The sequence below is a fragment of the Ambystoma mexicanum genome, chromosome 11 (genome assembly GCF_040938575.1).
Source record: "Ambystoma mexicanum isolate Mex_15411 chromosome 11, UKY_AmexF1_1, whole genome shotgun sequence".
Lineage (NCBI taxonomy): Eukaryota > Metazoa > Chordata > Amphibia > Caudata > Ambystomatidae > Ambystoma > Ambystoma mexicanum.
Window position 1 is genome coordinate 194411169 of NC_090934.1, and position 24173 is coordinate 194435341.

Genomic DNA, 24173 nt, shown 5'->3' on the forward strand with positions numbered 1-24173 from the left:
GGCAGGGGCAGGAAGTGAGTGAGGTGCCCGAAACTCCCTGTGCCTAATCCCCTTGGTTACAGGAATGCACCCGAAGGTGATTGGCCAGCTGGCTGTCCTTGGAGGACAGCCACCCTGCTCTGGAATTGAAAGCTAAGCTGGAATGAATGGGAGAAACCTGCGTAAAAGGTGGAATGGCATGGAAGGCAGAGTCGACCACTGACGAAGGAATCCGAAGAAGAACTTGGAAGAGACGCCTGCTGCAACTCCTGGACCATTGGTTTGCCCGGTGAAGCCCTGCTGCTGCGCAGAAGCTCCAAATTAATTTCGACTAGAGAAGCCCTTCAAGGACGACTTCTACCATTGGGTTGAAAGGGACCAGTTACCCGAAAATGAACTCGCCTGGACATCCTCTCGATGCTGGCTGCACTTCCACTGCTGCTGCTGAAGTAACCGTAGGACCAGGGAGAGGAACACCAGATCGAGTGCATCAGTTTTAAGTCGGACCCGAGCACCAGGAATATCCTCCGGACTTCCCTGAAGCAGGACTGCCCAAGCCTGAGCCACCTCAACAGAGTGCTGGACCCCAGATGCGAGGAAAGGCTGAAGTGGTATCCGAGAACCGCAGTGTTGCTATTTGCTGTAGACGCGAGGAGCTGAAACTGAAAAGTGCAGCTGAATTGAAATTTGACCTTTGCTGCTCCCGACCTTCCCATTGTGTTGCAGGAGTCCCCAGAAGTCTTCCCTCTTGTCCCCACGACTGAGGCACAGGAACAGGATCTGCAGAGCCAAGCAGGAACAGAAGCCAGCTGGAACCATTTCTTCTAACCAAAGGTATTGTAAACCTAAGAGAACTTACCTCTTGTTGTGCAGCCTTACTTGTTCTCAGTTGAGACTTGTCTTGGTTGCCCTTGCAGAGTTGCTTGAAGCTTTGCTCCTCACAAGCCTCCCAGTTTGTGGCCCTTCAAGTGAATCTTATTTCTACAAACTTTTCTAAAAACATTGTTCAAGACCTTTACTCACCTGCAAAGAAGATCTGCAGCATCCCTAGACATTGTTCAACTAACATTGTCTGTCCTAGCTCCCTCTGACTTTGTGCTTTTTGCCTTTCACTAGGAAAGGGTTAATTTACTTTGCATTGGAGGGTTTTAAAAGTACTTACCAGTTTATGAATTATTTGTTAACCTTTGTTTTATTCCCATATCTAATCCTTTACACTAAATGTACCAGTGATAAATCAATGTCCACAGTGTCCTAGCTATTTAAGTCACCTGAGGGTGTAGGAAGTGTCTGTGTGCCATCCCCAATTGGTGTCATCTGATTTAGAGATAGTGGGCCTCATTACACGGTATGCGGTAACCATGGTGCTATTAGCGCCATGGTTGCTGCCGGTATTTTACCGTGTCCGCCTTGGTGGATGGCGGAATTACCGCCCTACTCCAAGGTGAGCGGGGGCGGTAATTCCCCATTCACCAAGGCTCTTCACCATTTCCATTTTTGCCCCAATAGGGCTCAATGGGAATGGGGAAGGAGCTATTTACGGTACCGCAAATTGCGGTACCATAATTAGCACCAAGGTCCCTTTGCGGGCCCGTTCCTTAACGGCTGCTAAAACCAGCCGTTGAGGTCCGGTCCGGCAAAGGGACCTCGTAGTAAGGCGGTAAGGGTTTACCGGTACCAGTGCCCTTACCGGTACTGGTAAACCCTTACCGCATACCATGTAATGAGGCCCAGTGTGTTTTGAAGTGTACTTTGTGTTAAATGTTTTTGAAGGGTCCTCTGTCAAGAGTGTCTTGAATGTTGTCCAGGGTGTGGAGATTTCAGTGAGGGACGTGAGGTGGGTCTGTGGATGCTGAGCTGGTGTCTTGTCCTGGCAAATCTTTATGATTTTGTCTATGAAGAAGGTTTTGATGGCAGTGGATTTTTCGATGGAGTGTGGTATGCAGGATTGGGTAGCGGGTTCACGCAGTGCTTGACCGCTTTGAAGAGGGCTCTGCTTTTGTTCTCTGTTTCTGCTATGGTGTTGTGATAGTAGGAGGGCTTGGCTGTGTTTTAGTTGTCGGCGGGTTGCTCGGAGTTCCTTGAAAAGCACCAGTTGGGAAGCTGTCCTAGAGCAACGCCAGGTTTTCTCATGTTTGCTGATGACTCTTTTGCTGAGATTGCGCTCTTGCGTGTATCAGGGGGCTGACGTTTTCGGTTTGCAGGTGCGTTGTTTCAGAGGCGGTTGTCTGTCGATGGAGGGTGAGAGGGTGGCATTGAGTGCTTCCAGTCGAGAGATTGCATTTTGCTTGGGGGTGTTCGTCCATGTATGGTTGAGGTTGGCAAGGTCTTACGTGATGGCTTCCACCGGGAAGTTCTTGAAGGACCTGAAGGTTTGCTGATGGGTTTCTGCTGGGAGTGCTTGAGTGGGGTGGTGTGCAGGCTGTTGAAAGGCACGGCTAGGCGGTCAGACCAGTGAAGCGGAGACTGCAGTGGAGAGAAGACAGTGCAGTGATGATTAGGTAAAGGATGTTACCTTTCTCGTATGTTAGGTCTTTCGTGTTCTGTGTGAGACTGAGGGTGTGGAGGTCTTGTTGCCTGGGAGGTTGAAGTCGCCTAAGACGATATTGTTGGCATGCGTGAGGGACATGGTGGTGACCAGGTTGGTGAAGTCTCTGATTAAGGCATTGTTGGGTTTGGGTGGTCTGTCGATGAGATGGAATGTGACTGTGTCCATCGGGGAGAGGGTGAAGATTTAGGAGAGAACTTTAAAGGAACCAATATTGTTGATGTCCAGTCTGGAGCAGGGCCGCAAGTTCTTGGGGATGACTGTGAGGCCTCCGCCTGTCTTGTTCGGCCAGTCTGTGTTGTATGCTGTAACTGTCGGCGACAAGGACATCTAGGGTGGAGGTGGGTGTCCGCCAGGTCTCGGTGATGAATGGCATCAAGGTTCTGTGTAGTAATGAGGTCAAAAATGTCTGCTGCATGGGTGATACCTGAGCAGATGTTGGTGAGCATCAACTTCCATGCTGTGGATGGCGAGTGGGTGAAGATGGGCTTGGGGCTGATGTGGGTGAGGTTGCTGCATTGTGGCGTGCATGCCTTAGAGGAGGAGTGATGTTGATGTTGCCTGGTGATGGTGGGGATGTCCTGTGGGGATGGAGGGAGAAAATGCATGTCAGTGCGGGTTTACTTGTTGTCTGAGCAAGGGCTCGGGCCCTGGGTCCTCCGGGTCTGAACAGGTCCAAACAGGAATTTCCCTTTTCTTCATCTGCCCTTCACTTCAGCTGCCCTTGATCTAAGAGTTAAGAGCAGAAAGGAAGAGGAGGGGCTAAGTAGGTCGGTGGGGATTAGGCCACGTGACCTAGATCCACTTGCACCTGCTTGCCAACTGCACAGGAAAAGAGGCTGGAGGGCTGTTTAAGTAGGGATAAAGGGCTGCAAAAACAGGAAGGCGCTAATAGTTTAAAGTGACGATCACCTTACGTTACGTTGGCAGGGATAACCCTAAAGCGATAGGGGGAGAGAGGCCTGATTCGTATTGTTTGAATAACCACACTCAAAAATGCCCTTCAAGTGTCAGCCTGCTTCTTCTGAAATGCCACTCTGTTTAAATTGACTTATAGTGTGCTTCACTGTGTTGACTCATTGTGTACCCCTGACCCCACTCACTTTCTCCAGAGACTAAGCCTTGACCACTCTCAATGCTTACCTTGATTGGTTTTGGCAAACCTCTCAAAGTTCCCTTGTTCACTACAACTAGGGTGGTCTCCTAAAATCTGTTGTACAGGAGGTCCCAAATAAAGCCTGCACTCCAACCATCCATTTTGAAGTACCAGGAATGTTCACACGAAATATGTGACGTATGATGAGCAAATAAACCAGCAGAGAGCCGCGGTAGGGCTATGCCCAGTACCTATTAGAAGAACAGCACACATTGAAGTACCAATACCAAAGAAACCATGGACAGTAGGTATCCATTGAGAAAACCATATCAACAAATGAACGAAATGAAGATCGTCTGAGTACAGTCCCTGAAGAAACCAAAAAGGCCTTCATAGAAGACGAATGGTGACGTCACGAGGGCCCGGACTGTCTCACAGATAGAAGAAATGACGACCAGAGAATGACATAAAGAGACGAAACGCCATGAACAAGGATATCGTGAACCTAAAGTGAAAGGACGATGTCAAAATATATTAAGCTTAAGCTGTGTAAGCATGGCAAAGATATTTGACCCAGTTTACACCTGTACATATGCTTGGAACTGCAAGAAAGGTAAGAAAACAGTGCGGCTTGCTATGCTTAGCAGAAGAATAGTGCGGCAAGCGCCACTATACATAATGTACTTCAAACGAAGCACATTATTATAGGTGTATTTCCACTTTGCACAAAGTAGAATCAACCAAGGGTCACTAAAGGCCACACGAGAAAAATATTCACATTTAGCAAAATCTAGGAGAGACGGCTGAAACGAAACTCAGCAGAGGCAACTCGTGCCAGGAGAGCCAAGGTCATATCAATAGAGAAGACGAACAGTAGCTACATTTAATTGAAACTAAGAACAGAATATCCTGCCTCTGAAAGGTCGAAATAAGAAACTGAAGGCAGGTGGTGGGTGAAACGAAAATCAAATACACAAATTGATGGAAAAGAGGCAAATTCACGGTGTCTGAATCACATGACAAGCCGAGCACGAAGAAGCAAGAGTTCACACAAACGCATGGCACCGGGCCAGACAAAGATATCAGAACTTTTTCCAGACACAAGATGCAGTCTCGAGGCCAACCACAGTGAACTAATTGACACATGGCCACTAAAGTCATGATTGATTGTAACAATAATTGGAGGAAGGCCGGGTAACTGAGGGGCACCCTGCACTTGGCCGACTATTCAGCGTGCTGCTAAGCAAAGGGGAAAAAGTATGCATGGGGTTGGTGCCAGCCCAATCACAATGGACCAAATAATCTAGGGTCCTATAGTTAGTATAACCAATAGGACGTCATACTTTTAGTGACGTCCGCTGTAGTCATTTTTCGAGGGAGGGCTTGAATGCCCACCTGACAGTGTTTACCCAATCCCCTCACTCCGTTGCCATATACCATAATATATAATATTATGCCATAATATAGTACCTATATTAAAGTTACCTTTTCCTAACCTATAGAATTGCATGTTTATTTTTGAGTGATACACGTCAGTGATGACGAGGTTTTAGTATAAATGTTACAATTTTTATGAAGTTCGTTGGAGTTGAAGAAAGGAAGATCGCACCATTGCTGATATTCATAACTCCCCGTTTTTTGTACTTGTCATGAAACGGACTCCCTTTGCCAAACTATTGAGTTGTCCTTATTGATTGGTGTTGAAGTATATAGCTGCACCCCCATCCATCTCACGGGTGCTGCTATCTTGTCTTAAAGTGCTTCTGAGCAAACCCCGTCTCTATGAGCCGGTTGGGGGTCTCGGAATACACTGTCCACCAGGCCAGATTCTAGAAATCAATCTTAACACTGCCCAAAAAGGATTGTGGAGCAAATTGGAGGTTAATGGGTCAAGTGGGCCAAAAGAGGCCCATGTGCTTGTCTCCTGTCATGTAACCGGGGACAAGGGAGGGGTGACCAAGGGATACTCCCCGTACTTCCCCAGGGCTCATCATCCATTAGCATGGGGAGGCACCAGGCCACCCGAGCCACTACCCTAACAGCCCCTATAACCATATGGGGGACTTTATCACAGATATATCTTACCAGAACCTCTGTGAGATGCCTGTGCCAAATGTAATTTAAACCTTTTCCCAGAGGTTTTGGTGGGAAACACCCCTCTACCCCCCATGTGCCATTTTATTTTGGTGGTTTTTATGTATCTATGTCCTAGGTGAAAAAAGCCATCTTTCTACCACTTAATTTTCTGGAGTTTATGAATCTGCTTGGATTCACATGCTATTTATAGACTTCCGTCTAGTGGTTGGCTCGGAGTCCTACATCATCTTTTTGGGGTTCAAAAAACTGGGATAGTGCTGTAACACTATCCCTATCCTACGTGTACAAGGGACCACAATCCTTCAGGCGTCGACGTTCTTTCCACCATCGGTTGGCAGCAACTTTGAGATGGAAAAACACTTTTGATGCCATTTTAGAAGCGTAGTCAGATTTGAGACCAGACGCAGACAGAGGGCTGTGGCTACAGCATCGAAGCGTACAGTAGGGAGAGTGGGGGGAGACTGAATATATACCAATGGCACATATTATGTACATTTCCCCATCAGAGAATGCACATCACCATCATCTGTTCCATTGCTAAGGCTGCGTTGAGCCCTCTGTTCTCTTTTGGAGCACACACTGTTTAGGTTTTGCATGCGTTGCAATTCTAAATTCCCCTGGTGGAATACACACAAGTTCCGAGACCATGCCGAAGACCGCTGTTAGGAGTGCAGGAAATGTAAGCTGACCTTGCTTAGAGTGCAGTATGATGAATCTGATGATGTCATAACTTTACCCCAGGGGGAACATCTCCCCATGTGACATGGAGATGGTAGGGTCTACCTGATCCAGACCCTGGGGGTGGCTATATGAGGGAGGGTCACATGGGGGAGATGACCCTCAGAGGGGTGATGCATCATCAAATGCAACATCTTATCCCCTTTTCCCTTTTAGGGAGACCCCTTCCATTTCCCATGCCGTAATGGCATATTGTGTTGATTCCCTTCAACCATCCATAAGACCAACTGGTAACACCTTTCAATACTCTACACTTAAAACACCAAGGATTGTCTAAAACTCCCATACATCTAGAAATACTGGGACGAGGAGGCTGAATGGAGTAATGCAGATCACCAGAACGAGAAGCACCAGATACGCTCTAGTGGTTGTGAGCAACTGATAAGTGCTGGGACATTTAAAAGTTTTACCCAGCATGAAGGGTGTAGATGCTGCCTGGAGGAATCCTTTCAAGCTGAGAACGCAGAGAGGAAATGAAGGTGAGAGCGAGAGGAAGAGGACCTCCTGGACGCACTGCCCAAAGCAACCTTCTGGTAAAGCTCCGGTTTGTATGTAGCAGGGGAACGATTTCCCCGCGCAAGATGTAAGCAGCAGAGACGGCTGCCCAGGAGCTCCCAGATGTTGGTGAGGAGCCAAACAAGAAACATGCAGCAAGGATAGCCACATCGGAATACCCGGACGTGGCGGAGAACCAATTTGAAAAACAAGCGGCAGAGATAGCCACACTCGAGAACTCGGACGTGGGTGGAACAACAAAGACAGCTGCATCCAAGCTCCTGGGCACAGGTGGAGAACCAAGGGAGAAACAACCAGCAGAGACAGCCATACCCAGAACCCAGACACAGGTGGAGAACCAAACGAGAAGTAAGCGGCATAGAAGCCGCCAACCGCAGTTAGCACCCACACGCTACCAAACAGACAGGACGAAGCACCTCTCCCTGAGTGCTGCAAACCCAAGAAACGGGTACGCTGGTGGAGAGACTGGTGCTGAATGTCAGGGAGGGCATGGGAAATCCTGAGCAAACAGGAGTACTGGGTGGAGGGACCCAAGTGGAGAAAATAAATCAAGTAAAGCACACCCAAGATTGGCAAAGAGGGGGAGCCAATTCGAAACAGTAATGGTGGTTATTAGGTTTTGAACCCGCCACCAAGTACTTTTGTGAATCAAGTTTGCAATTGTGTAAAGTACAATTCGGTGAAAACCCTGGCAGGAGAGTAAACCAGGCATAGTCAAGTTTTCAAATGTGAAAAACCAATCGCATAAGGAATTCCTGGTAGGGCAATATACCAGGCAAAGTCAAGTCTAAAAGCAACGTTAAAGAAAGCGGAAAATAACCTGGCAGGGGGGTACACCAGCTATCCTATGAGGTTTTAACTTATATCCAAGTTGATTTTTGTATGCAAGTATTTTGTTGAACAAAGAGCCCTAAGGAAAATCAATGAACTTTGAAGTGTTGTATAGAGAAAACTGGGGTCGGGAATTATCCCCTGGCACTTTGACCTTTATCCATTGGGAACATGTGTGTTCTGAATGTCTTGAATGTTTGGGTGCTTACAAGGCCACATATATTACCCTTCACATTTTAGAGGAATTTTGCAGAATATGAGGGCAAGCATAGGAGTTCGGACACCGAACATTTTACTTTGGACATTTTAACACTGGACAGACATTTAGTTTTGGTTGAGGTAGGGAAATGCCTCCTAGAGTAGGGATAGTGAGGCCTTTCCCCACTCCATTTGGTTTTGAACAAAGTTGTATTGCCAAAACTATGAACTCAATGTGTCCGCGTCTCATTTCTGGCTCCTCACAGTAGGCAGAAATGTTGCAATGCAGTTTGGGACAGTACAGGGCGAGACCGCAATCAAATGTTCGGTACTCAAAGTTGAGTTTTTGAACACAGCGGCTGAGACCAACCACCAACAGCCACATAGAGGCTTTGCAGCTGATCCCTAGCTCTGACAGCTTGTTGAAACTTATGGAGAAGTCCCCTGGTGATCGAGGGGCTGCTAGACCCAGATACAAACATGATAGTCATCGAGAAAAGAGCACTGAGCGGTCCTCATTGACACCGAAAGGCAGCAACATCACCCACACATTGATGACCATAGCACCTGACACCGAAAATGGAAAACACACACACCAAGGCTAAGGATGCACCCAAGACATTAACCCCAATTACACAAAAACAGACCTACTCTTTAAGGGTCTAGCTCCATTTCAAACACTATGAAAAAGAAAGTGCTAGTAGATATCTCCGACTCTGAGGAGGACTGGGAGGCTGAGGAAGGGGGTAGACCAGGCATCGAAATGTTCAATGCCGAAAGTCAGGCACTGCAAGGATATCCTTTACTATGGTTGTGGGATGCCTTCGAAAATATATTAAAATAAGAAAAATTCAAAATTTTGATAAATGTAGCACTGAATGATGGATTTTATGAATATTGAGTTATATCCTCGGGGGACGGTGGAATAAATAGAGAGAAAATCCCTACTCGAATGCTACAAACATTGTTCTAAAAAGAAAAAAACAGTTTTCTGACACCCACTGCTCAAATAAGAGATTCCATCATGCTCTCATTCCACTAAGTGGGCCATAGACGGAGTCAAGTGCAATCCCTTCTCGTAAGGAGGGAGGATTCTTTCACACTAGGAGCACAGATAGGTGGTCCATCACTGTGGCGTAGGGCCAACTCTACCTATTTCCAGGGATATGATACGATATGATATGGCATTTAGAACGCGCCTATACACAAGTGTTTAGTTAGTTTAGTTCTTCCTGAGGGACAGTTTAGTGTGTACTGAGCAGGTAATAGATTGAGGCCTGTTCACATTTGTGTTTTTCAGATGCAGCTTATCTGGTGGACGATGTCCAAAATTTGGATTGTCTAAGTGAATCCCTGGTTGTGTTTTTGTTAATGCAAGAAGAAAGCCAAACAACAATCTGGCAAAACAACAAGTGAAAATCTTGTTGTGTGGCCATTTTAGTGCACTGGCCGTGTTTAGTAGTCATAGGTGTTAAATGCGAATGTGCACACTAGAAATAACACAAAATTGGTAAAAATATAATTGCTGCTTGTCTTCAGGTACATATAAAAGTAACCAAAAATCCAAAGTATAAAAGGCTAGCGTGATACAAAAGAATCCCCCATTGCATTGCTTTGCCAGATGCTAGGTGCAATGTTTAAATGTTATTAAAAGTATATGATTAAAGGGAAACCTAGTTTTCCATTGCTGGTAGTCTGAAGGACAGTTTCACCATAACAAATGGCCAAAAAACCAGTGAAGTTCTCTACAAAGTCATAACGGGTAAAATAAAAAAAAACAAAGCAAAACGATTGGGGGTCCATAGCAACTATGGAGGTAAAGTTGCCAAAAGAGAAATCTTTCCTAACAACCAATACTTGATTCTATTAAGAAGAGGATTAACCCCTCCTTATTGAAACCTGCCAACACTAAGGCAGTTATTCCAGGGGTGGAAAAGAAATACAATTCCTCACCCGCAGACCACTTATACACAAGGGAGCAACCCATCCCAGACTCCTTAGTCGTAGCTACAGCGCGCAAAACCCTGCCTATGGCAGTTACTGTGTATCCACCAGATAAGGAGAGTAGATGCATATAGGCTGTGGGGAAAATCGCGGCCCCGTTTGCTTCCTACAGTGCAAGAATTGCTTGTGAAATGGCACTCATGGTCAGATGAATAGATTTCAATGAGATGACATGGAGGGATTGGCCAAACGGATACCAGAGTAAATAATGGGCACTTTTAGAAAGATCATTGCATGGGGTAAACACTCTGCAAATGCTATTATTAAGAATAGTTTGGATGTTTTGGAGACAGTGGCCCGATAGATAGCAGGTGCAACAGTTGTCAAGAGACATGCTTGGTCTAGGAGTACAGGGTTTAAGCCAGAGACTTGGGCAACCCTCATAGATAAGCCAATGGAGAAAACCCTTTTGGGATAGAGGTAGAGGAGACTCTAGAGAGTGCTAAAAAAGATCATGACACCCTAAAAATGTTGGGAGATCTGTTCAGAACAGGGGGTTCCTGACAAACAAACAGCCCTTAAGTTTGCAAAAATGTGCGTAATCTAGTTCCCACCAAACACAAATGGTCCTAGTTGGTTCGATCTAGGGGTGAGCCAAACGCATACCCCGCACCCTCATGTAATATATGCAGAGGTTAACCTAGAGATATAGTACAATCCACAAGAGGGTTGTTCTCCACTCAGAAACAATGACTCAAATGTTCTGGACCCCTCCCATTCATCCCCAGTAGGAGGACGCATGAAGCATTTCACCGACGCGTGGGAGGGCATCAGTTTCCCACTGGTACTGCATTGAGCTACTAAAGCCTCCTACTGTGGAAAAGGAAAATGACAAGAGAATACAAGGAACTATTACAGAAGGAGGTCGAGGCCATACTAATAAAGAACACAGTTGAACCCGTACTTCAAAATCCAGTCAACCAAGGTATTTGTCACATTATTTTCTAGTCCCCAAAAAGGACAAAGTCCATTACTAGATTTTCACCCAGAGAACAAGTGTGTACAACCCCAAATGTTTTGAATGACCACTGTGCAAGAAGTTGTTCCCTTACTGAAAAAAAGGAATATTCATGACCACACTAGACATGAAAGATGCATACTTACATATTTCCATGTTCCCCAGTTACCGAAGATTTCTAAGATTCAAGGTAGAGGCACAACACTTGCAGTTCAAATTGCTACCTTTTGGAATAGCATTGGCACTATGTGTGTTCATATAAGTTCTCGCAGTAGCGGCCAATTGATAGCCCAGGGAGCATGGTCACAAAAGGAAAAAGGGTACCACATAAACATATTGGAACTCCTAGCCATGGCATTACTATCTTACCAAACAGGATTAACCAACAAAAGTGTGTGGTCAATACATATGGCACAACTGTGATGTCCTATATAAACAAATGGGTGAGTTGGGGGGACGCACTCTGTGGTTCTATCCCTTCTGGCACAGAACGTATGGCGTATGGTGCATCAAAAGAGGTATTTATATCCCAGCACAACATGTTCCCCGGAGAGCGACTAGCAAGCGGACAGTCTAAGCAGAAAAATTACGAGTGGGAATTTAACATGAACACACTCAAACAGATTTTCAAGAAATGGAGTCACCACACAGTGGATCTTATAGCAACAGCATAAAACAGGAAAATGTCCCACATTCGATCCAGGTACCCAGAGAAAGGGTCACAAGGGAACACGCTATGCATGAACTGGTCAGGGAGCTTTGCTTACGCTTTTCCCCACAAATTCACTCCTATGCAAGGTTGTACACAAACATTTACACGAACAGCTCACTCTTTTACTAATAGCACCAATATAGGCATGACAAACGTGTTATGCACGTATCGTGAAGATGGATATGCACTCCCAAAATCAAGTTGCAGAGTAGACAAAACCTGCTATCGCAACGACATGGGCAACTAACACATCCCTGCCCGCTAGCTCTGAATTTGGCATCATCGCTTCTGAAAACCTAGTTTTCGGACACTTAAAACTTCCAAGCAGATGTATGAAAATTCTATGGAAAACAACACAAGACATTGCTGCTCCAACAAATTTAAGCGTTTTGTCATTTGATATAAAACAAAGCAGATTGACCCCATCAACTGAACATCAACAGATATTGGAATATACCCACTACATTTATTGGATTCAGAGTTGGTGTACAACACTATCAGTGTACATCTTGCAGCACTAGCAGCCTATTCTGCCTCCTCCTGGTGGAAGGGGTTAAGCATACCACCCACCCCAGTGGCTCATTTGCCATTAGGATGGGACCTTTATACAGTTCTTCAGAGACTCATGGCGTCGCCTTTCGAGCCTATGCACAAGGCTTCCCTAATGGATTGCACTTATAAAGTGGCTTTCGTAATATCAGTAATATATATTACAAGAGTAAGCAAACTGCAAGAACTGTTGGTTACAGAACTGTTCGGGAGCCATTCACAGACATAAGGTAGTATTAAGAAAACATCCATGGTACTCACCTAAACATATATCAAACTTCCATGTCAACCAATCCATCAAACTACCTTGTTTCTTCCCCACCCCTCAGAGCAGAGGAGAGAAGATCTTGCACACACCAGCTATGTGAATAGCAGTAATATTCTACCTTAACAAGATTAAACAACTGAGAAAGACATGACAGTCATTTGTTTAATTTGCAACAGGCAGCAAGGGGGATCCCATTACGAAGGCCACCATTTAAGATGGATTGTCAAATGTATCCAACTGTGCTACACACTAGCACATAAGACGCTACCATTTACTCCTAGAGCTAACACCACATGCTGCACCCGGCAACCTTAGCCTTCATTGCTAATGTCCCATTAGAAGAGATTTGTAAGGCTGCAACTTGAAGCTCGTTACATACTTTTACATAACACCATTGTGTGGACACACATGCAAGAGCAGATTCACAAGTTGGACAAGCAATACTTAAACAACTATTTTCTTCGCTTCCTACTTCTCAGCCTCCATCTGTTTCAGGTACTCCTTGCTAATCTATGTATTGCATGTGAATTTAAGCGGAATCACAAGCTCCAGAAGATCAATATTATTTAGTTAGAAATTGACTTTCTGTCACTTGTACCTGCTTAATGAAATGCGCCCACCCTGCCTCCCTGGAAGTGAGAAGTGAAACATTGTTTAAAAAAAAAAGACTCAGTTATAGTACACAAAATATACTCCAGCCAGAAAAAACAAATCATCTGACGTCGACACATGACGGACTGTGGTTCCCTGCACATGTAGGATCGGGATAGTGTTACATGAATGCCCCTGTTGATACTCTGAGCCAATCACTAGGTGGTGGACTATGCATAGCATGTGACTCTAAGCAGATTACTGAGTACGCAATATTTCTCATACATCATGGGGACAGTAAAAGGGTAAATATAGATTCTCACTTATTTTCTCTGTTTCCTCTCCAGGGCATTGAAATCACTTCTACGAGCTTTGGCCTTCATTTTGTTTCGGGAACATCGGCAGAGGTGAGTGAATCAGTGCAAATGGATGTTCTTGGTGGATTATGTTGTCAGGCTTTCTGTGCAGATGCTGTATATTCTTTGCTTGTGCAGATGCGTTGCACTGTGTTGTCGGTCACTGAGCACAACGCGGTTTACAACGGGCACAGCACAACCGACACCATACTAAAGTTGACTATGAGGTTGTTTTGGATCCAAACGAAGGTCATGTGTTAAATCGGCAATCGAATGTCTTTTGTGAAGGGGCTTTTAGGGATTGAAAAGAGAATGACATTGAAACTGCGGATTGTCCTCAACATTATGATGGCCAAGGTGCCAGTTGGCCCTGAATGTTGTAGTGAAGTGTTTTGTAAAGTGAGCATTGGGCCTCGAACTGAGTTTTGTAGCATAGATATCCTTACATTTAGTCACTTGTGGCATGGATTAGATTTGGCCATTAACAAAGAAATTAAACAATCTTTTTCAACAGGCAGGCCATAGAGTCCCTCCATCTTCTGTTTTAATCGCATCTTCAACAGCAAATCTTGGAAATTATCCTTTCAGACTCTTTCTTTCCACAATCTTTATAACTCTCAGCCCCACTTTGCTATATTGTATATGTGCTGCATAAAGAATGGTTGCCGAAGAGACTTAATATCACATGTGGTACAGATGCATTAGTACAATGACAGATGCACTGCATGATAGCAAAATCAAGTGCCAGAGCCCGTCATTTTTGTATCATACATGGGTCACAAGGGTTGTTGGAGAAGCAAGAACTTTTCATTATTTCGTTGTGGGTGACCCTTGCCTCTCCCTGTGTCTTCTACAGTCTCCAGCTGGCCATAGTGCGAAGGTCCTTCCGGGGGATGAAATAATTCTAGTCAACGGCCAGGTGGTGGTGAGTAACATGCATACATGACCCACTATCCTCTTACAACATTTTTGCAAAGTCACCATTCTTGCATGCAGTTTCTTAAACTGAAGTAAATTCATGTAAAATATCATAGACCGGGCAAGCAATCTCAGTAGCAGGTAGAAGAGCAAGGTGAGATTGCTTGTTGGCAATCTTGTAATAGGAATGGTGCCAGATTTTATCACCTTGGCTGTTTGAAGAGCAGGAGATGTAGAAGTCTGAAGACCTGTGTGAAATTGCACACCAGTTATAGTCTTAGGAGAGGAATGTACGCTGTGGTCTTCAAAAAGCAGGGTGAGTTTGGACCCTCAAGATAGTCTTATGAGACCAGGAAGAAGTAGAATAAGAGTGCATCCCTTGGAGGAGGTTTGTGTGAGTTGAGCTCAATGAACACTCGGTGCAGGTTGAAATTGCCACCCTGTGATGTTTTAGGAGAGCATAACTGCCAGTTGATGTCTTAAAAGAGCAAGATGGAATTGGAGTCCATTGGTGCCTCAGGAGAGCCCTGTGTGTTTGGACCATAATGACTTTTTTTGGAGAGAATGTGGGCATGAGGCAGAGTTGGGCATAGGGGTGTGTGGTTGGGGCCCAATGACCTCTTAGAAGAGAATGGTGAGATAGCAGCTTTAAGATGTCTTTTATGAGCAGCATGAGATTGTATCCAATAATGTCTAAGAAGAGCAGTCAAATATTGCAATCCAGTGATGCCTTAGAAACGTAGGGCGAGATTGGGGCCCAGTGACATGCCATTTGATGATACCTTGCTTTAGGTGGATTCTGAGTATTGGATCTTTTGATTTGAATATTTCTATGAATAGTACAAATGGATCGTAAGGAGTCAGCCCCGTCTAGTGTTCATTTGAGTATAGATCCGAGAGATCTACTCCAGATTGGGGTGGCAGGTAGCTTAATTTACACATGTAGCCTGGTATGGATGCATCCCAATGATATTGTCTTCAAGACTGGGAGAGCTCAGAACAAGTATTACAGGGATGGGGCAGGTGTTGATCGATACTTCACCTTGCAAGGGACACATGCAACAGGGGTGACCATTGTTTTTGTGCGGAGAGTGTAGCACAGCATAAGAGGAGTTTGGCCGTCCAGCCTAACAGGGGTGTTAAATATTGAATGTTGTTCCTTCCGCAGGTGGGCTGGTCTCGAATGAACCTTGTAAAGAAGCTGCTGGAGAAGTCAAGTGGGGTGACACTGGTTCTAAAGAAAGTGACCCTGTCCTCCCCTGACCTTCCCAGCTCTCCTGCATCTCCACTGAAGCAGGTGCGTAAAAGTACATGTGAGACAAAACCGCCTCTGATTCTCAAATGGGTGGGACCCCAATCTCTCATCCACCATCTGAGTGTTTAAAGCCTACAAGTTCATCAAATGGGTTTCAGTGCATTAAGGGGTTCGTTGGCGAGGATATGGGAAAGTGTTTGGGTTGAACAGGATCCCATCTTTTGCGGAGAGATTTGTGCAAGGTGTGAAACCCTGCTCCTTGTTTTCAGAAGATCAGACCTACCGGGACCTATGCATACGGGTGTGGTGGACAGACATTGACTAATAATCACTGTGAACGGCCATTAGAATATGAAGCAATGTAGGATCGATCTCATTCACTGAATGCTTAACATGTAGATGGTTTGTTGGATCTTTGTGTTGTGGGCATGTGCATGAATCCATCCATGCAGGTGCACATGGGTGTTGCTGGCTGGATTCCACCATTTGGCGTGTCAGGCTTAGGACAAGGGCATTGGGCTTCTTGCGCAGCTGCCGCAAAGGGACGCTATGATCTGATCTTCTCATCTTGGTTTCCATGCTTTGCATGAGCCTAGGTAGATTGTTTCATCCCCGCAGTGTCTTAATTTCCTCACCTGCCAGAATTGTGAATCCATTGTAATATGGTAAGGGCTGGTATTAAGCACTTTATGAATAAGTGGACATATATGATGGCATGAATCTCTCAATTTATCTGAACTGTCTCTGATTTCTATACTGTTCATGTTGCAGGCATTCAAGGGTGCCTTTGGCAGTCCTGCAGCTCCTAATTCCGGAAATGATGAATCTCCCACCACTGGCTCAGTCATGGCATGCCCAAAGTGAGTAACACACTAATTATCAGCTGGGTACTGAGTTCAGGCCTTCCTTTGTGATTTTACACAGTTAAATGTTGCTATTTATTTAGGATGTTATTATAACCTGCTACATAGCAATACAATAATGGTTTTGACTTGTGAGGAGGGAAAGAGGGAAGACAGCAGGGGAAGGTCAAACCTTGGGGAGGGGACTGATGCATTCCAGATTCGGACTATGAAGACAGAAGGGGAGAGAGTAGGGTGAGGTGAAGAGGGAAACATCAGGGGGTGTTCGCAGCTGATCCTGTGGGTACGAGGAAGTGGCGAGAGAGAGAAAATATGTAGAGAGAGAGCGAGAGAGAGCATGAGAGAGAATTGGCACTGGTGTTGTCCCAGCAAGATATGATGACTATGGAAGGAATTGCAGTGCATATTTATTTCAGGAAGCAAAGAAGTGCTTGCTGGTTGTGCTTTTAAAGTGCTGGGTTGAAATCAGGAGGCTATTCCAAACCTGAATGGGTAGGAACCCTCTGACTGTGACACTTGACTAGCAGCTTACGTATGTGGAAATCTTGCAATAATTGAGTTGTTAAGGATATGCAAGAATTTCCTAATGCAGAAAGATAGCAGCAGGAACACTCATGGAAAATCAATACTGGAATAGTATAGTTGCAGGTCTTCAAAGATCTGTGGTTTCAGCAAGGGGGTTAGGCAGAGTGGCATGGAGTGGGAGAACGCTATCAATTAAATATTTTACTAATGATCCTTTGCGTGACATGGATATAGGTGGGAAATACTTTCTTTTTGCACCTTTCCCTCCATACATTCCTATGGGACCCCCAGTCGTTTAGCTAATTTGTTTAACCATGTCCTGATTTTGGGAGGTCAGAAAAGCTTTACTTCCCTTGCCTATTTTGCTCATTCTTATTGTGAAACTGACTAATCCCAAAGACTGTCGGTATTGAGAGACTTTTAGCCTCATTCCAAGTGTGGTGGTCCGGAAACAAGGGTGCCAGTAAGCCTACCAGGAACCTTTGTTTCCGGACAGCTACACTACGAGTCTGCCTCCAGGGGCCGTTGCGCCCTGCAGGGTCAGATCTGCCAGGCGCAACAGCCCCTGCAGGCAGACTTTTCACAGAAGCACCGTTAGCAACAGTGCCGGTGCTTCCGTCTCCCCACTCCTATGGAGTCCTATGGGACTCCCCTGGAATGGGGAGTTACCAAATCTGCCGACTGACTTCCCGCGCTGCCGGGACGTGTAATGTCACTGGGAAGTCAGGCGGCAGTTTTATTTTTTCCAGGTCGGCGGCAACCCACCATTGGCACGGTGGGTTACTGCCGAGCTCGGAATTAGGCCCTTTGTCTCCCTTTTTTACAATTCCTGTATTTCTACAATTGCATGTGTAAACAGTAGGTCGTACCTATTCATTTTTTGATACAAGGGGAAGGTGGTATAAGAAGTACATATTAAGAACTAACGTGTGAACCGCCAACTACCTCCTGCTCCTGTTTTACTGGACTTTTTAGTAGTCAAAACTTGACATTATCCTATTGGATTGAATAACTCTATTTCTCTCCCGTAAACCAAGTCATTTCAAACAGTTTAAATCAAAAAATCATCATATTCTTAACATTTCAACACAAATCAATAGCAAGTTCATTCATACTGGGTTAGTTCATATTTGGAAAAACATATTCAACCATAGAGTGTCAATGTTCTTCAACCTGATTTATACGGAAGTTCTATTCAAGTGTTTGAGCTTCCTATGTCAGAGCGGTGTCTTACAATGGTGTGTCAGGAAAAACCTTTTCTTGTACTTGAGATTAAATACCCCCACAGTTGGTGAATGTGGACGTAATGCTCCACCAAGGTATTTAATATGGTTCGTGGTCCTTCTTTTCCTTGAGACACTATGCACCGTATCTGAGAGGTGCTTGTTGATCGTCACCTTTCTTAAAGTTCTAGATAGAACACATGGAGAACTTAGGATATGGCTACAAAGGTGGCTAGCACCCTAAAAATTGCTGTGCCACAAGGTTTTAGCTTGTCCTTTGGCCTTATCAGAAAAATGCCATTTCTGATGCTTGTGAATCTGCTTAGAATCACATGCTGTGCATATAGTCTGATATCTAGTGGTAATCACAGAGTATTGCATTTTTTTTTTAAGTTCAAAAGGGGACCTCGACATGGGCGTGACTGTAACACTATCCCTAACGTGACATGTAGTGTACCCAAAATCTATCACACGTCGAGGTACCAATTGTTTTTTTCCACCCAACTAGTTGGTCGCCTTATGCAGAACTTGCAAGAGTTAATTTTGCTCAATATTGTTACTTTGTCCCATGACCTATGGTTGGCTAGTCTCCCGACTACTTCTTTTCAACGACTGCCTTGTGGACTTCCTGCCGCTGAAGACATCCACTCCTGCTCGGCTACTGGTGTACTGATCGATGTCTGTCGACCGTGTGGCCTCGACCCTCTGACAGTGGGTGCCCCTTACAGTAAGGAAAGTGGGGCTCTTGGTTTATTATTTTTCACAAATGCATTTCCATTTCCCTTCTCTTTCCCTAATGGGTCTGGCTGCTGTCTCCATCTGCTATGGAGAGAACGCCCTTTAAATTTTGTCTGTCGTGTAACTGCAAATTCTCTTGGAAGGACACCCATCGCTGTTGCAATAGGTGTCTACCTTGAGACCACGACAAGCGTTCCTGTAAATCCTGCAAGCTCTGTCATCCTAAGACGTTCAAGGACAGGTGGACAAAGCGGTGGGTAGTCTACGCGATGCAGGCCGAAAGTCATTCCCCCGTCGGCACCCTCACATCGGATGACGAGGAATCCATCGGCAGTCATGGCTCCGAACTGGAAGCCATAGACCTTTCAGCGGAACCCACAGGTTCCCAGATGCTTGTCTCCAGCCGGACATACAGGCTCTGTTATGGGGAGTTTACACCCCTGCATCAAGGGCACACACACACCACCTAAGCCCAAACACACAACCCCTAAGGCCTCCTCGACAGACGTGTTGAAGAACCGCTTAAAGCTAACAGCACCTCCGAAATCTTCAGTGTCTTCAGAACCTCGCAGTATGGTGTCCTCAACACAACAGTATTGTTGGCATGCTACTGGTATTACCACTCACAAGGGCGTCCCCCCGCCCCCAAAAAACACACGGTCACCGACACGCCGTCCAAGGGCCTGCAAGCTCCTAAGGCTTCGGCCGAGTCGTCAACTGCATCAGCGTCTGTAGGCACGTCGAGACCTGGCATTCAGCTGCTGAAATTACGAGAGTCTCGCAGCTATTATTTCGGCAGCTGGAGAACACAGGGGCATCCCCTCTGGTCGAGAGCAGTATTCTGAATCCCCCCTGTGGGCTAGGTAGAGATTTGAGAATTATATGGACAAGATGGCCCAATTTATAGATTTCTTAGATAAATATATTACTCCCAAGAGACCTAGGGAAGAGGACTCCTGCCCCATTCTACAAAAATTGCAGAAGCTTTCCATTCCTACACAAGTTCCACCAAGAGGAGGTCTTTAATTACACAGAACAGGAGGATACATATGAGGAGACTCCCTTTTATCAGGACACAGCTGGCAGATCGGGGGCCTTTGCTTTCACCCACACATACCCCTGACCAGGACATTATTTGTCTAGATCCACCTTCTTCACCTTAATAGGCAGGATTGTATGCAGTACCCGGTGGGAGACTGCACCAGCCTTGTCCTCTTGCCAGTAGTTAACCCAACCTTTGGTATAAGCATAAACTACACAGGTTGGTAGAGTGACTGAGCAGCCAGACCTATCTCAAGAGGGGTCAATGTGAGCTGTAGGGTGATTACACAGATTCACAGTGACAGGTATCAAAATAAACACTTACACTAAAGGTTAACCATTTCATGGTTAGAAGTAAACCCGAAAAACCATTAAAATTCACCAGGTATGGTAAGCTCAGCAACCATACCTCGTGCCACCACTGTGCACTGCTAAATCTAGCACCTAGGACGTCAAAGATGACATCATTGCTGACATCACTGATGCCATCACATATCAAATTAATTCTGATAAAAAGTCAGTAGAAGGGGGTGTGTGTACAGTGTTGGTAACAACATATTACTGTTGTTCTGGGGACCTCTTATGAAAATGGACTCCTTTTAAAAAACCTGAAAAAACCTGAATTAGACCAAAGGGACCCTAGCAACTTAAGACCATCACAAACTGTAATTTTTCACTGAACGTTTTGATTAAGGTTGCCACTAAACAACTTTAGTCATATGTAGTAGCCAACGAGATACTTCATGACCAAATATTAGGCTTTCGTGCTGCTCACAGCACGGAGATGGCTATGATCTACCTCCAGTGTCCTATGCAAAGCACTGTTGAAGATGGGAAAGCAGGTCTACTCATCGTACTGGATCTTAGTGCAGCCTTTGATTTGCTGGATCACGAACAACTTAAACAAGCACTTGGGAAGGGAGCAAATTGCTCCCCAGAAGCTATATATTGGTTAACATCTTTCCTCTCTAATAGAAAATCAAAGTTACACTGGGGGGACAATTTCTACTTTGAAGATATTTGAAGATATATTAAGCTGCGGTGTACCTCAGCGAGCGCCTCGTCTACGCTTCTTTTCAATTTATATATTCAATTCCTCTGTTTGATCCTTGAAAAAATCGGCATAGTTTTCACAAATTATGCCGATGATACGCAGCTGATCATCAAGCTAAGCGGCGACCATGCACAAGACAGTGCTAAGGTTAAGGATCTATACAAAACAATCGAAACATGGATGACCAACAAGTGGTTGTATCTCAATGCCAAAAAACTGAATTGATGATCTTTGGGACCAACCAAGCCAGAATGAAATTAAGTCAACAATATGAATTCTTACAGATAAACAACGACCAAATAAAAGTAGTCAACAAAGTTAAGACTTTAGGGATTTACTTAGAGGCCTCTCTACGTGTAGAGGCACATGTTTCACAGCTAACCAAAAACTGCTTTTATTACCTAAGATTACTTCGCAAAATACGGCCATACCAGAGTGAAGCGAACATTTCAACAGTTGTTAGAGCAACAATTTTGTCTAGATTAGACTATGGAAACGCCCTATTGTTAGGGGCCAACAAGGGCCACATTGCTAAATGTCAGAAAATCCAGAAGCATGCAGTAAGAATCATAAAAGGCAACAGGAAATCTGGCCATATCGGCAATGACAGAAGAAATCTCCATTGGTTAACAATAGAGGACAGAATCAAATTTAAGATACTGACTTTGTCTCACCGCTGTATTTACGGCACAGCCCCTGCCTACTTAAAAGCCAAACTGAACATATATGTACCAAAGAGGGAGCTTAAATCCTAAGCTCAGGGACCGCTAGAAACCATGAAGTTTAAGAAAGCCAATGACATGGGTGCTGCATTCCATATGATAGCAGCTACCATATGGAATGATCACCCTTTGATCATCAGACTTGAGATCTCTTAAAGCTCCTTTCGAAAGAAAGCCAAAACCTTACTTTTGCGATAAAAGTTCCCCGACTCACTCTGGTCCTTTCTTGTCTGAATCATGTATGTTAAATGTTGTCCTGTAGCTGGTGCTTCCTCCTTCCAGGTGTCTGTTATGCGCCCTGATACCTGCAGACTTTGGCGCAATACAAATAAATAAAAGATACATAAACAAATGCTATATTGGAGTGTTCTTGTTAATAAAACAACATAATAATACATACACATAAGAAATGGGTGCATCATGCACTACAGAAGCACAATATATTTAATCTGGTTATATTGGTGAGTAAAATAATGATTACAAAGTGTTCTGAGTTTTTTCCAACTGTTAAACTTGAAATTAATAGTGAACAATACAATACTTACTCACACTTGTGTTAGTAGAAAGAATACATAAAAGAAAGAGAGACACACTGCATTGGAATTTGAGGCACATTCAGTGAAACTCCAGTAAGGAGGAGAGAAAGAGCATCACTAGAAAATAGGAATAATATTATAGTTTATTATCATGCATACAAATGAATTGTGCATGTAAGGTGTGCTCATTTCCCCTGCATGTGCACCATGAGCTGAGGCGAAACCCTTATGAAAGTAACAGGATAGGACAAGGTTCATGTCTAGATATAAAGCATCTTTTCAAGATAAAAGTAAAAATCTTACTGTGAGTAAAGAGAATCACCAGGCCTAGATTTGTCAGTGAACAAAAACAAGTGGACTACATATGTGATGTCATCACTGAAATTTGTCATGTCATCTTTGATGTCCTGGGTGTTAGTTTTAGCAGTGCACAGTGGTGGTGTGAGTTATGGTTGCTTAGCTTACCATAACTGGCGAATTTCAATGGTTTTTCAGTTTTACTTGTAACCATACTGTCCCTTTAATAAAGTTTTTTTCACGGAATTTCATAGGTTTTTATTAGTGCAACTTAACCAACCATAATGTCCCTTTAACAAAGTTTTTTCACTGAATATATATATATGCACTCCAAGCGCAGTTCAAGAGAGAAAGTGTCCTCCAAACACCAAGTCAAATCACCAGAAATTGCCAGGCAAAAAATGTTCCTTAATTTGTGTAATGCCATGGAAAAAGAAAAGCACTTCAAAACTACGCGTTTTGCGGCGCACACACCGCTTGATCACGTTCAAGGTGTAAACATGGATGCAGGGCTATTATGCTCACATTGTCTCTATGATCATCCATTGCTAGATAGTACCCAGGTACTAACAATGTTTTTTCATTAAATTTCATAGGTTTTTATTAGTCCAACTTAACTATAACATCCCTTTCAACAATGTTTTTTCTTTGAAACAAAAAAATAATAAATATATGTATGTATGTATAGGGATGTATGTATATGGATGTATTTATATGGATTTATTTTATTACACAGTGATTTATTTTATGCTTAGTGTGTTTACAAATGATAATAAATTGTATTTTCATATATTGGCTGACTAAATTGAATTATTGGTAGTGTTCTGTGTCGACTCATTGAATCGCTAGACTACTCTCACATTTACTGAGACTAAGTCATGACTGCTCTTCAACTCTACCTTGATTTGTGTTGCTAACCTCTGTCTTCCCTGTTTACCATAAATAGGGCGGCCTACTAAAAATCACCCCTTAGAGGTTGATTTTAGAAATCCATTGTAACCACGATCCTCCCTAATGGTGCATGGCTTTACAGAATACTCCTACCCTAGCACCTCCTTGAACTTCATAATGATCTCTGACGTGATCCCAGTTCCATCCAATTCCATTGCACAAAGTATTAAAGAAGGTTCTTGTGCTCTGTATAAATGCAGGCTCTGGTGCTCCTGTTCCCAGACAGATCTGGCCCTGACCGTCCAAAATAGTAACACAGGTTTAATAGAAGGGAGTAATTCTGACTTTAAAGTTATTGTTAAGAACTGTGTTATTTAGAACATAAAACTACTACTAATAACCACATAATTCCATATACGTAAAAGGGAAATCACAAAAGAAAACTTCCCACTCTATTGTGGCAAGTGTGAATGCAAGTGTGGTAAAAAGCTAGCATTTTGTTAGTGTGCAGATTCCATAGAGTGAAACTGAATGCGCGAAATATATACACAAAAAAGTGCATGGGTTTGGATAAGTCCGATATAGATGTCTATGTGAATGACATCCAAATAATAGCAATGAGATCTTCCATGCCATCTTCTGGTAGAACATTATATGTAGATTTGTAGT

The 24173-nt window shown here is 44.2% G+C and overlaps 1 protein-coding gene across 2 annotated transcripts in view; it reads left to right on the forward strand.

Annotated features, from left to right (window-relative positions):
• Positions 1-24173, forward strand: part of CNKSR1 (connector enhancer of kinase suppressor of Ras 1) — a 415561-nt gene that overhangs the window by 205803 nt on the left and 185585 nt on the right. For both annotated transcript variants that reach the window (XM_069622809.1, XM_069622810.1), the window contains exons 7-10: positions 13433-13492; positions 14298-14366; positions 15528-15656; positions 16386-16474. In XM_069622809.1, coding sequence (XP_069478910.1) covers positions 13433-13492; positions 14298-14366; positions 15528-15656; positions 16386-16474 — 347 coding nt within the window. The remainder of the gene's footprint in view (positions 1-13432; positions 13493-14297; positions 14367-15527; positions 15657-16385; positions 16475-24173) is intronic.